At 38.1% G+C, this 15,022-nt stretch overlaps 1 protein-coding gene across 8 annotated transcripts in view; it reads right to left on the bottom strand.

The window, feature by feature from the left end:
- The window catches only part of PARD3 (par-3 family cell polarity regulator), a 458,445-nt gene that overhangs the window by 15,227 nt on the left and 428,196 nt on the right, over positions 1-15,022 (bottom strand). For all 8 annotated transcript variants that reach the window (XM_059818399.1, XM_059818402.1, XM_059818398.1 and 5 more), the window contains one exon: positions 466-586. In XM_059818399.1, the coding sequence (XP_059674382.1) occupies positions 466-586 (121 nt within the window). The remainder of the gene's footprint in view (positions 1-465; positions 587-15,022) is intronic.

Genomic DNA, 15,022 nt, shown 5'->3' with positions numbered 1-15,022 from the left:
AGAAGTACTATTGTGAAGCATGCTATTATGCATATCTTTCCTTTTTTACTGTGTAAATACATAGCTCTTCCTCTTAAGGAAAAGAACTAATCACAGTGATACTGCTTCAGAGAAAATACCATTTACAAGGTTACATGTGTTCTCTAAATTATTTATCATATGTGTTTTATTCTGATTTTCCAAGAAAATTTCAGAATAATTGATATTGCCTTTGAGGCAAAAAAAATCCAAGCAGTAACTCACAGAGTTGAGGGTCGAAACACAGACCAAATAATGCTATATGCATACGGGACAGATGGTTGCAGAAATTTAAAAATGAAATAAACATCAATGAACTAAAAATGGGGATAACAGGAAGGGCAGAAGTCTGCAGGCAGAGGACCCTGCGTCCCTATTGCTTTGCTCCCGACCAGCCCAGGGACAGTTAGGGAACCTTTCCAGATCTGACGGGCTCCGTACACTTACCCATGGCTGCTCAAAACTGTAAGTACGTCTCCTGTCTTCCACGTCCTCATCTTGCTTTGCTTGCTGAAACTCTTGTCTCAGGCGCTGTATCCGGTCATGATTGTTAGGGGTTGATCTGTTGCTAAAAAAGGGAGGATGGACATGGTCAATATACTTAGGAACTGCCATTTATGACTGTAATTTCTTAGCAAGGGACTGCTACTACAGTGCAGGAGTACGGACTTAAAAATAATTTCCAAGCATTTAGAACAAAGATCTTCAGGTTTTCAAGATGATTAATGCTGTTTGACTTATAAAGAAACTTCAGATACTGTAAGGATAAAACAAATGAGGCTATTCCTAAAAATCATCAAAAGTTGCTGGCATCTTTTCAGTCTATGTTACTCCTACAAATGAAGAGGAATTCATGCACTGGTGTCAGACTTAACATAAAGGGAAATTAAGAGAAAAGTCCTAATGATCTCTGCTACTGAAAAATCATGATACAGTTTTTCCCAATCAATAAGCTGTAGTACTGTCAGATCTTTATTCACATTAAATTCATTACAAAGTCTGAAGGCCCTCCCTATATAAAATTTGATTATTTTCCCCAATCAATAAGAACCTGTCATCCCTTAGTTCTGTTTTTAACAAGTCTTTTAAACTGATCAGTCTGAAAGCATTAAAGGGCTTGGGGGCCAGCAAAAAGCAATCCATCTGACAGTGCCGTACGCAGGAATGCATTCGGGAAGCAGACAGGTGCTGGCTGATGCCCCGTGGATGCTGGTGGGCTGGGGAGGGCTCAGCCCCAGAGGTACCGCTATGTACCAGCACACTCAGAACGCTGAGTTCTTCAAACCCATCAACTTTTCCACAATGCCTACTGCAGGTAATCTGCTCTCCATAGCACAGGTTTATGTGAAACCATAATGAAATGTGCACAGGAATGGCTTATTTCACAGGGCAGGGGGGAAAGTGGATATTTATTAATCTCGTTGCCATTTTTCCAGCTGTGCAGCTCACACCTGACCCCTACAACCCCCACCGTATTTCAAACATGTTAATGTGGGAATCACAGGAAGCCTGACAAACAAATATATTATATCAAGACTAACCAGAAGCATTTTAATCTCTTATTACAGCCTTCTTAAGTCCTGCATTTATTTGTTTATTTCAAAAGAGCTCATGAGGAATGGTCAGCTATTACTTTGTTTCAAAAGAGAAATCTGCAGGGAGACAACAGAAAGCAATTCCATAGATTCCTGCTCTTGGATACAGGGTATGATAAAACACAGTGAATTCATATTCCATGTCTTCTCTCATATGAAAAGAGACGATTCTGGAGTCCATTTGTGACTGTTTTCCATGTCTTTGGGGACTGGCAGGTGCAATTGGTTGGAGGCCGTAGGTGTTTGAGACGTTACCTCCCACTCTTTTCAGTGCTATTAAATGGAGCTTATCGGTGCTTGGTTGGCCAAACAGAAAAATTACCGTGGTTCTAGCAAAGAATTTTTGAAGAGGTTTGGGTTTTTTCTTTTCTTTGAAACCAAAGGCAAAGAAAAGGAAGGAATTTAGGGAAGTGCTTTCTTTCTTTTTTTTTCTTTTTGCAAATGGGAGCTTTAAGAAATGCTTTACTTTAGGGTAGGTCAACTTCTATGCGCAAATTGCCATTCTGGAAAGTACAATTAAAGGAAAGCTTTATATAGAACAGGTGAAAATGAAACATCGTGGCCTTTTCAAAATTTCCACTTCATTGTAGCTGTGTTGCAAATTCTATTTCCTTAATTCAACTTAATTCTGTGAAACAGCTTATCTCAATTTGCAGTTTTATGTTACATAAATTTATTCCTTATTGTCAAATTCTGCCCAGTTTTACTATACAACCATTTGGTTTTTTCCCATGCATTCCTATACACTGCACATTTTAAATGCAATCATCACAATCCAGTAGAAGACATATGAAATACTTTTAAATGGTCTGTTGATTTTTAAAACTGGTATTGTTAATCTAACAAACAAGTAGTCCAATACTTTCTACACAGACAGTGTTTTCTGTAAGATAAGTTGCACATAAATGTAGCAAAATACTTTAAGTATTAGTATTTCAGGTATAACAACATATGTTTGAAAGAGAAATGCCATTGAACTTCAGTGCAAAATTACCAGGAAAGCACCGTACATAGACACCTTTAAGTACTCAAGATGATCAGTAAATAATCAGCCTTCCTTAATCAAGGTTGTTTCAAACTGTAAGGGAGCACAGTGCAAAAGTGACACTGGAGCACTTATCTGATGACAAAGAAAAACAGAAGGTAAACCCCAAAAGTACTACACTAAACCCCGTGCATTATTTGGAACAGACACACTCTACCAGCCCCAAAATGGGCTACTGGAAGGGTTATTACAGATCTGGGGACTTCTGCGCATTTTGTGATTGTTATTCATTAAAACAATTACATGAACAGAGGAAAAGCAAGCAAATGCATAGTGTCCATGCCATGAAGCCAAAATGTATGTCTCCTCCCAAACAGCAAATGCATGAATTTGACACTGTTTACACTGCGGAGATGGAACAACAAGGACAAGGGGGATTCTGAGATTTATGATTAACTTGTCTCCAGACCTAAGAAGAACTTATTCTAATGACAGAAGAAAAAAAAGAAAAAGAAAAGAAAAAAGAACTCAAGATGATTTAAGAAGAGATATTAAAAGTTATTTAAAGGTTTGATAATGGCAGAGAAGATAAATCTTTTAACAATATTTCTATTTCATCTGAAAAGCAAGGGACATGACCCAAATTTAGAAAACAGCAAAAGAAGCAAACTATAAAAAAAGGACTACTTCGCGGAAAAGAAAGAGCCAAATTAAAAGACAAAACCACTTCTGTATCTACTCAAATTCCTATGTGCTCAAAAAAGTCTGTGAGACACAGAAGGTGAGGTCAAGTCTGCAGTTTTATAATAATAATAATAAAAAAATTAAACATTTTTATTTAGAAGAGGAAAAGAGAAAAGGCAGGCAGCTAAGGAGGGACTAAGATACTCTTAAGAGTAGATAGATACTAGATACTCTTAGATACTTTTTTAAGATACTCTTAAGAAAAGATTATTTGAGGGCTTAGACTATATCTCAGGTTGGCTTCCTTTCATCTCCATTTTCCTCTCAACCTTGTTCTGATTCTCTAGGTTAAATTATTCAGCTGCTCTAACTTTCCCACCAGCTAAGGCTTGCACATCTCCATCGTGGCCTGCCATGCTGTCTCCCATTTCTTTTCATGCCTCCCTTCATCCAGTTAATTTTATCATCAGTGCTTTTTTGCTATGTCTTTTATGTCTCCCATTGCACTCCCACTGCACTCAGGGAACACTTGGTACAGCCACTTAATACCTCATTCAACCCCCAGCCAACAATTACTACTTCCAGAGGGAGGGAAATGCAAAAATAATAATCACAATAAAAAACTGTCACAAATAAAATTTTGGAGTCAAAAGTGCAAACGTAACTTTATTCCTTTTCAGGTCCTGAGATATTCTGTTTTATCTACAACTCTTTACATAAGTCACATCATTATCCCTTGGGGCAGATCTAAACAAATTATACCCAGTGTGAAGAGTCCTTAGCCAGTCCAAAGCAAAATGAATTTTGACTTATTGGCTTATTGGGTGAATTCATCCAACATAGGTAGGGTCTTATCAATAGACTACTAGGATGCAGGGCTGCAGGTATTCCTGCTGCTTAAACTCCCTTTTGACTTTTGCAGTTGTATGGCGCAGGCCCTTAAAATTTTAATTTAATGCACCACGTTTTGTTTGAGTTTTTCATTCAAATGAGCTGAAAATCTGAGGGCAAATTCCCCTCAAAGAATTCAAGACTACCAGCAGGAAGGAAGGAGTTTAACTTGAAAGCCATCCAAAGTTTATTGAAGATGTGACCTATGCTAGTTTTAAACTTTTTAGCAAAACTGGAATTACAACTCTCTACAGCAACCACAGCTTGCCCAGACAGCCTTTCCCTCTGCCTGATTAATAATAGGATGGCTGTGAACTTATGGAAGACAATTAGCACCTCCTGGCATCGGATGCAAGTGATGTTCTTCTGTCAAAGTGCTCTCATTATTAAAAGTTCTTAAAAGAAATAAAAATCAAGGGAAGTCTTTTAGGGCCAAAGTTAACTTGGGTTGCAAAGCGGCTGGTCTTCCTTGTATCACACCTCTACTTGGCACCCCATTGCTTTCCATCTGCAGATGGCACATTTCACAATCAGCCATTTTGTGAGCGCTTTAAAACACACAACCGCCAGCACGGGCTGAAAATGCAACTGTAAGCAAGGCTTAGATAGGCCAGAGCTGTCACATATTTCCAGAAACAAGCAGCCACAGCAATGGCCATCAGAGTCTCAGATCATTAAGCAATGTCTCAGTGTGATGTCATGCACTGATGTACAGAGTTGTAATCCTTTCGAAACAGACAGATTTTCAGTGTGATAAAGTAGATACAAACATGCTACTGAACAGGGATGACTAAAGCTTTGGAAAAAATTTATTGGCCTGAAAAAGCATGGAAAAGGGTCTTAACAACATCACCAGGCAGCTGCAACATGAATAGAATAACCAAAAGGTTAGTAAACAAACTGTTCTTTACACCTTGAAATCTTTTAACACAGATTGGAGCTGCCAGGGACTCGCTGGTCTGATGGGCTGCCTAGATCTCTGGATAGCAGTTATAAAACACAGATGGGTTCTTATTTACTTCAAGCTGGCAAATAACTATCACCTACTTGTAGAAAATAAATTCCTTTCCATTTGGGCAGATTGCTCGCGTCATATTAGAAATCAAGAGCTGAATTTGAATCTACCTGTGTCTACAGCTGGAGAGGAGCAGCAAAAGAGTTTATTTCCGTCCCATTGCCGATTAACGAAGTCCTCGCTCTGGTGGCTGTGCCTCAGTTGGCAGCACGCATCCTTGCCAAAGTTCAGAACTAGCTGAGTGTCTACAAAATTGGCCCCTTCCTTCATGGCTTGAGCAGGGTGAAAACAGCCCAACAGAAACAGAGTGGTGATAATCCAATATAAAAGCTCCTGCTACATTTAATGAAACTTGAGCACCCTCTCGCCACGGTGCTTACCCCAAGCAGATGGATTTGCCTGTTTCGGATGGCCCTTGAGGGTGGATAAGCAGAAACTGTCAAGTTATTGCAAAAAGTCATGGACGTAAAATAAAATGAAAGTATGCCCTTTACCAGGCTTAAAGTTAGCACCGTACTCCAATGCATGGTTTGCTGGTCTGTTCCCTTTAAACAGATTTGTTAATCATCAGTGACACAGATGATTGTGCCCACACACCGCAGGGTTGATGAGGGCTGAGCAGCGACAGAGTTTGCACCGTCTCCTTCCTGCCACCAGCTTGGCAGAGCAGGTGGTCTTTTCCTATTATATTGTTTTATGGTTTATTTTTTGACGTCTAAATACCAGTCCTCAAACTTATATTAGTGTAACTGATTTGGCTGGTCCTCTACTTCTAGTGTGCCCTACATATGGTCCTTCTCTGAGACACCAGGGAATAGATTTTCCACGAACACATGGATATTAACACAAACAGGGGCAATCACGGCCGGTGTCGTACAAAAGAGCTGTTGTGTGATTACAGAATTACTATAGTCAGTTTGAGAAAAAAATCAGCTGAGCAAGAGATCGAATTGGTTAGACTACAAATGTACGGTGCAGTTGTAACATGGAAGGAAGCATAGAAAGGTTTATCCTACACTACTTTTGTTTTTCTTAAGTGTCAAAGAATTTATTGGGAATAAGGCATTAAAAGGTGGGGGAGAGGTGTAAAAAAACCAAAAATGTATCAATTACAAAACTGCAAATAAATATAGCTTCTCTGCACAAGCTTCATTAAGTTTTATCAGCTAGTATCTTGGGGTTTTAGACTCAAACCACAGGTCATAAATTCACAGTAAATCCCCCATATGTTCACCAAACACCTGAATTCAATTTCTCTTCTAGTTGTAAGAAACAGAATGCGCTGCCTAAATTAATTATGCATGCAAAGTTAGTTTCTAACAAGGGCAGCTTCTTGCATGCTGAACGGTATACATCCTATCTGAATTTTTTCCCCCCAGGTCTCTTTCAATCTTGGCTTATTTCTATTGTTCACAAGGTTATAAAAATCCCTCTCACTTGCCATTTCGTATTTGGTAAATGAACACAGAGCATTATATATCCTTTAAAGTCTGCAGTTCTTAAAGGCAGCTAAATTCAGGGATTGGCTTAATGTGACAGGCAAGATCTAACATGTTACCTGTACACATACCTACACACTTCAGCATATTAATCCCATCAAAACAAGGATTTAAAACCTAGGATTTATGTCAATATGTATGCATGTGAAATCAGCTCATCAGGAAGTTTTATGTCATTCCTAGTTTACCTTCACAGTGGTAGTCATCAACTCCAATACCACAAAGAAGGTATGCAAGTCCCTAAATGCACTCGCTTTCTTCAGTGAATGAAGTGAATTTCCAAATTTTGGCATTGCGACTTGTTGATCATTTCACACCAATTTCAACAGAGTAAATCATTAAAAATCAAAACCATACATGTCTGTTCTGTGGGTTAAAAAGGTAATCTCTCATGCTGTTAATTCAGCACTCGTTTCTGATGCGATGGCCATAAACAACATGGAGAGCTGGAGCTGATAGGGAGGTCACTTCACCACAACAGTCTCTTCAAACTCTCCAGACTAGATTTCACTTTGAGTCCCTCTGTGGCCCTTCTGTAGCAGGGCCATCATTTTACAACCAGTGAAATCTGAAGAATGCACCCAAGACCCTTTTTATTGCCACCATCACTCTTCCTTATTAGCCTGTCAGAGCCTGCACACTGGAGACAGAAATCCAGTCTTACTTTTCAGGGGAATTCTTCTACTAAAAAGAAAAGCAGAGATTTTAGGAGCTTGCTATAAACATCTGAAAACAGATACTCAGCTACTGGGTTATCACGCAGCCTAAGCCTTACTTTGGAGCTGTTAGATTTTGCAGATATAAGCCAGGCCAATTTTCAGCCACACACAACTTGTTACAGCCATTGTCATAGGGTATTGCATTTACCGAGTTAAAAAAAAAAGAAAAAGAGAACACCACATGTAACCTAAAAGAAAATTCGTGACATCTAACTGTGAATTTCTTGTGAAGGTGTTAAGTAAATGGCAGAAATACACATACAAAGATTTAATAAATCATGAAAAAAGAAAAACAACAATACTGGTGATCAAGCAAAGGAGAAATTTGCATTTTTGATTCTAAATGAAATACAAAATTACTTCAAAGGCAGGCAGAGAGAAGTGGGCTCTGAGCTTCTAAGTATCTTCCTATCCTAAATGGAACAGACAATGATGGCTCCAGTGCTGTTAGGTCTGATGAACATCCACAATTAGGCATCAGAGGCTATTTTGTGTCAGCACCGGGAGGATTGCCTGCCACAGTAATACAAAGACATTTAACAAAGACCACAGAGAAGAAATCCTCTCCTGGACCTAGCTGGCCATTCCTGTGCCAGCAGAAGGGATCATCGGAGAGATCCCTAGTGGGCTTCAGGCCATGTCAGCCTTCATCTCTGTTTAAGCTAATCCGGCTGCTTTGCTGGAAGCTATTTAGGCAGGGCTCCCTCTCACCTCCTCACTGGAGGAGACGTGGGGGCAGAAATCTTCAGCAGAGGGGCAGCAAGAAGCAGCCAGGCAGCAGTCACTTCTTAAAGCACCGCAGCTATTTGCAAAAAGGAACATGTGTACATAGAGGACTCCACCTGGGTAGTGTGAATGTTGTTAGGTAGATATAACCGTGCTCACTCTAGCACACCTTACACGGCTCAGCTACTGCAGTCTGGTGACACTATTTTACGGTATAAAATCTGCTTCAGAGCCCGACTCTAGCTGGCACGAGAGTGGAGAAAAAGCCCTGTGTCTTTTCATGCGAGGAAAAAAAAGAAAAAAAAAAAGATCCTGATTGTACCATTGGATTTGAAGGATTCATCAAAAATTAGTAATATTTTATTCAAATAAGGCACCATTACACTGTGTTCGTAAATGGTGAAATTTAGCTCTGTTTCAATGTAAGAAAACCTTTAAAAGGTACTTCGGTCTTGCTCAATGCATTGGCATAAGTTACACTGGAAATCCAAAAAAATATTTTTTGTTGTTTTATTTCTCTTTAAACACAAAAAATGCTTAGGAAATAGGTATCAGGGTCTTGCAACCAGAAAAAACACAACAAAACTTTTTTGACTCTTGTGAACACTTGCCCTCACTAAAAATGACATCTTATTTTAAAGTATGAATAAAACTGTAGTATCAAGCAGTACTTCGCTAGACAAACAGTGATGTATAGACAAAGACAACTCTTTAAAATGTCTGAACATTTAAAAAGATAATACATTACACAAAGTTCACATGGCTCCCACAGTCCTTACCATCCGCTAACATAATTACAGTATAATTATTTCTGTTCTTTGACAGAGGGGCTATTGCATTATAAATCTCCAAATAATATTTTGATAGATTTTACTTTATATCTTACACTAACTGTAGGCTAATTTCCAGTGCAAAATGAGAAGTTGACCATTAAAAACAAACAAAAATGACTGGCCTAAGGATACCAAAGCTAGGTCAAAGCTTCACACAGTTTCCAAAATCTGAAACTTAGGGACACTCCCTCTGCTAGGAGCATCAGTAGTAGATCAGAAATTTTATATAAAACACAGAGAAATGTGGAATCACTGTTTTATTTTTGGCACTAAATAATCTGCAACCTCTAAATAAAACTTTAAATCTGAGCTTACTGTTAAGCATTTCATCGTTCAGTGCCTGTGCACGCAGTTTCCCATATGACTCAACAAATAAAAACCGAAAATCAAAGCTAGGATTGATTTCTTGAATTGGTGCCTAAATTCACAGGGCTGTTGCCTTCTAGGAAGTTGATCGCTAAGATTTATACTGATTAGCACAAAAACTAATTAAGATTTTTATTTAAATATTATTTGCATATGGAGATAAAAAAAATCGCAACATGATATTTTGCAAAACAACTGATTTCTGGATAAATCCTTTCAGCATTTTATTGATGAGATTAAGATTTTAATAAATAGATGTTTTAATCATGCTTTACCACCACACTGTCTTGATCAACTTTAAAACTAGAAATTACCATAAAATTACAGTTATACTCAAAAAAATAGTCAATTCCAGGCAAGGACAGACAAGAACAGCACTTACCTTTTATCCAAAAATTTGGTTGGTTATTTAGTGAGTCAGCTGGAACTCAACTTTTACTACTTAAGATATTTTCAAGTTATTTCACTTATTCTTCCTCTTGGAAATGCTGAAAACGTCTTTTCCTCAGGAATTCTTATTCAGATGTACTGCGCAGGATGCTCAGTAATTGCTGAGGGTCTTGCTATGTTTTGAAACACTGGATTAGAAATCCTGAATTCCAATATTTATTGTTGTTGGGCTGCTTAGTCTCAACCCAAGTGCAAATTTCAGATACCCAAAAATGTGTATTTCTCTTGCTGCAGAAGAAATACAATATTTACTTGTAACACCACTTCAGTGGTTTACCAAGACAATTAGCCTGATAAATGCTATAGGAAAGCTAATTTATTTACCAGGAGAAGTTAAGGTGGGATTTTTCTCAACCAATTTTAATCATTTAAAAGGCAGGCATGTCGTTAAAATTACCCATCTAGACCCTTTCTGAGGGAAATACAGAGAAATAAGTTACTCCAGAGGGCAATTCACAGCCCCTGTCTTAGGATGCAATTACTTACCCTCGAGAGCTCATTACTTTTCTTCATTGACAAAGAAGAGTACAGGGACGAGCTCAGGCTTAGATGGGTAGCTTTAGACAACTATATTAGGGCAGATGAATCCCACTCTAGATGGGTAACTTGGGCTCAAGGTAGGTGAAAAATGAATCATTCTAAGAAAATCTAGTACCAGGAGTGCCTGGTAGAAGGTGATGGTCAACTGGCATGGCAGTACAACCCAACAGTTTAATCCTTAGGCAGAAAAATGAATTAGAATAAAATTGTCTAAGAAGTCACGCAGCCTCTCTGTGTGTGCCTTCACAAATCCACAAACGGACAATTACCTTCTTTAAGAAGTGGTTTTTGAGAACCTGTACAAAGTCTATACAACAACCAGTTCTCATTTACTTTACTATAATTTTAACAGTTCTTTACAGACTACACTACACTACTGTTTGCAATTCTCCTTCATAGAAAAAAACCCTAAGATTTTGTTTCTGAAACATACAGACGTGTATAGCCATGCCTGAGATAAGCCAAGGATTGCAACATAACAGCTTCTGTGGTTAAGATCTCCTAGGTACGGCTAATTTGTATTTCAACATTCACATTACTTCAGCAAATGCTATGCAAATGCTATAAGGTTTTCTTGAGTAACATAACTGCCATATGTTTTTTAGTAAACAGAAAAATGAAATATGTATTAAAAGTAATTCCACTTAGTACATCAAATTTATTTTGCATTATATTGGCATTACATTACAAAATTACAATGGTATTATTTCATGTTGTTATTCTTGTAGTCTTAGGTTGATAATGTTTCATTTTGACACCGTAATGGTGTCTCTGGGGATTTTGATGACAATGTGTTTTGACATCATGTTAAAATATATCCAAACTGGTATCACTTTATTTTGTCATCATTACCTAGTTTCAGTTGGATTTCTAAGATACTGCTTTATTCTGACATCTTTATTTAGGAAGATTTCAGTCCAAGTGGCAAGCGCTAAAAAAAAGTTTTGAAGATGTTCAGCATTACTGCTGTTCAAACTTGAACTGGCCAGATATCCCAAAATATAACAGATTAGTCACATGTTACAGATCGTCAGTCAGATCATAAAAACATGAAAATGCTTTTTCGTCTAGAGCATGATAATAAATGTAATAAATTGAACTGTAATTCTATTTCAGACACTTCAGGCAGGAGGCCCAGCAGCAAAATTGCTGCCGCAAACCAGAACCTTCTGCTGCTGTTGGAGCGTCTGACGTGCGCTCGCTTCATGAGTCCCTGTATAGAAACCAGAAATTATTTCCTGAACGCTATTAAAAAAGTGAGATTTCTAAATCATAAGCTTCACTGAAATGGAAATTGCTACATACATGATTCTAACTAAAGCACAGCAATGCCAGTTACTGTACAGTGCACTGAAAGGCAATGTGGGCTTCAGCCTTAACTACTGCAAACCTGCTAGACCCACTGAATCCAACTGAGCTTTGACAGTTTACGGGCACCTAAAGATCCAACCAAGAGTTTTGAAAAGGTTTGAGGGGAAGAAATAAGGAATAATTTTGACCTCTAAGCTTTTTGCTACCAGTATGAAATTCAGGGATTGATTCTGAAACAAATTGCTACAGAAATGGTCTGGTGTATTATCCCTGGGCTGCCAGAAGGATGCATGTCATACCAATTTGAACATGTTCACTTACAGCAATATCATGCAGTTTCTTCTTTTTGTTATTTACTAGTTCTTCGCTCTTTCTCTACAATGAATTAAAGAGCAACTCTAGGGAAATCAACACATTACACATACTAAGAAGTATATTTATTCAGTACAGCAGCCCAAGTTCTACTTACTAAAATGATTGCTGATAAAATCTCTAATTTTAAACATTAATACATAAGATTTCTCTGCCATTCAAATCTGATCAAAGAGATTAAAGAATTTCTTCTTTTCCCCCCACTTTCCTAAAGCATTATACTTAATAGAAATTGCTTGTATAATCTTATTTCAGAGAGCAGACTAGAACTGAGACAATCCCTTGATCCCAGTTCATGAATAAAGCATTTAATGGACTGCACTTGTCAAAGGACACACTAAGCATTTGATCTATACAGTAAACAAATGTCTGTGAAAAACAACCCCCCAAAACAAAAGTTTGCCACTGTTACTCATTATTTAAGAAGATATTTTCCCTTTCTCTTTTATTTCAGGACTCTGAAGGCATTGTTGGAACGACAGAACCACGTTGAGATGAAAATGGAATTTTTCAAACAATTGATGGCAACAATTTATATTCCAGGGAAATAGCTATAAAGTCCATCTAAAGTTCATACATAACTACTCTCCAGTAAAAGGAACTAATTGCTATAGCATCAGAAAATGTAAAATTATTAAACAAATGAAAGAAGGCTAAGTTGTACCCTGACATTCTAACGCTCTCCACATCTTCTTTAAGAGTGTCCTTTGGGTATTTCCAGCAAAGAGAAACTCCTGCCAGCAGAAGAAAATGAAGCTGCAGAACTGTGTGCCTGCATAACTATGAACCCAGCTGACCTGAAGAATTTGATACATACCTACAAAATGCTCTTTCATGCTCCCGAAAGACAACATGAAATATTACAAGCAAGTAACTGCAGCTATTAACATAAGCAATACTGCAGAGCCAGTTCCATTTAATGCAAATTATAGACTTGTTTCTACTGGCATTGACCATTCTTCACCAGCCAAAAGAACAAATAGGGTGCAGTGTCTTAGAAGCCTCTATAGAAGACCATGTTATTTTTAACAAATGTATTTATTAAAAAAATGTATTAAAACCAATTTTTTCTACCTCCTGAGTTTAAAAGCTCAGTGTATCTTCTTCAATTACCTTAAAAAAAAGAATTGCAATTAATTGTTTTTAAATCTTTTTCTGTACAATGAGCCTTATTAATGCAATGAGCTGTTAAGTGACAGACTAATGAAACATCGACGAAAAACTACACTGTTATCTATGATTAATCTCTGAAATAAACTCACAGTGTAGCATTGTCTCTGTAATTCAAGGGTTATATTGTAACAGGTCACATATTGTATTTTTTGACTGTCAAGATGCTGTAAAGAGGGCAGCTGTAAAAGACATTGCACGTCACTTGTGTAAGCACTAGCCTTCTCTGAAAATTACTTCTCCCCTACCAAAGGTAACAGAAACTCCGTAAGTATCTATGGGAATTTTCAAAATGAACTAAGGCAAGACATGGCTTCCAGAGAGCAGTTTATATTGCTATGCTGCTAACTCAGATAAAGTTCAATTCCCGTGAATTTTCCCATTTGAGCTGCACAGTAATTTGCTTTTCAGGGAAACCAAAACCAGGAATTAGAGGCTATGTAAGACAAGAATGATAAATATCCTTAGGACGCAGGACCCACAAAGATCTGATTTTGCTGCCCTTTTGCTATTTACTTTTTATTATTTTTGCCAGATTTCTGCGTCATTAAGCACTACTCAAACAGCAGGACCCTACCTGCAGTAGACACTGCACAGACTGCCTACAACCAGTCCTTAACCAAAGATTTTTACAGTTTAAGAACAGACTTGCTCTTGCACAATGGAGCACACACCCATTTGTGAAATGGTCCGTTTCCCCACGGCAAATGCATGCAGTCGGTGGTCAGCTCAGTACCCGCAACTCTGCTGACTGCAAAGGGAGCCGAGCTACACAGGACTACACTGGAGACACCTAAACCGAGATGAATTAGGTATCAGAGCAGACTTCTAAAGTCAGAGCACCCGAATGAGAAAAATCACCTTACAAATGATATTTAGAGAAATTCTGTGGCATTTAGATATCATCCAAACTTATGGAGAGAGCCACATCAAAGATGCTTACTAGGTTACTGGCTGACTAGCACGCAAGGTGGTGATGGTAACTACCATGACTATGAAAAGAGCTGGCAGAAAAAACTGTGACTGCATTAACTGCAAACCATTTTTTCCTATGTTGAGGTCAAGTAGATGCTAAATATCCATGACGAGAGTTAAAAGGAGAATCCTGCAAGAGCGCCTTGAGCCCCATCCTGTCTTCTCAGCAGGCAGTACTGACTCCAGCCAGCCCTACAGACAATGGAAAGGGGAGTCAAGGAAGCCAGAGCAGTCTGGCACTACCTGCATTTGCATCATTTTTACTGCCACTTTGAGAAGCATAAGCAGCTCCCCAAACCATTCTGGGGATTTTTTTTTAACCAAACAATATCATTTTAAGCCATTGGCACAAATAAAATCATAATAGTCTCAAGACTCACATAAGGCCTCCTCCTTTCATTCTCCTGTCAGCTGAACCCAAGACAACCAAAGACAGAGACACAAGTCTAGTTATCTGATCACATATAAGCAACTACCCTTCCCCTTGTTGTATAGAGGTAATTGCTTCTTTTGCAAGGGCTGTAAAAACCTGTATTGAGAGAACAATGCAACTCATTAGCTCATGGTACTTACTTAAAATAAACCAAATGGCATGTCTTATATTACAGCTATGGCTCTATTACTAGTGCCCAATTCAGATCGCATTTTTCCCACCTCTATCACTCCTAGTAAATTACTTGCACTTGATGTAGAGCAGGCATAAAATGAGCAGAAAACAAAACTTCGGCCATTTTAATTTAAATCCTCATAATGGCAGGTCAAATTTATGTGAACTCTTTGGTGAATTGGTTCCTTTATTAGTACCCCTTTTAATTCAAATCAGAGTCTTCTATGGAAGATTAATTAAATATTAATCAAAAGTCCAGGGCAGTC

The sequence above is a fragment of the Gavia stellata genome, chromosome 6 (assembly GCF_030936135.1).
Source record: "Gavia stellata isolate bGavSte3 chromosome 6, bGavSte3.hap2, whole genome shotgun sequence".
NCBI lineage: Eukaryota > Metazoa > Chordata > Aves > Gaviiformes > Gaviidae > Gavia > Gavia stellata.
Note: the sequence above shows the minus strand (reverse complement) of the source record. Positions and strands in the feature narration are given on the sequence as shown.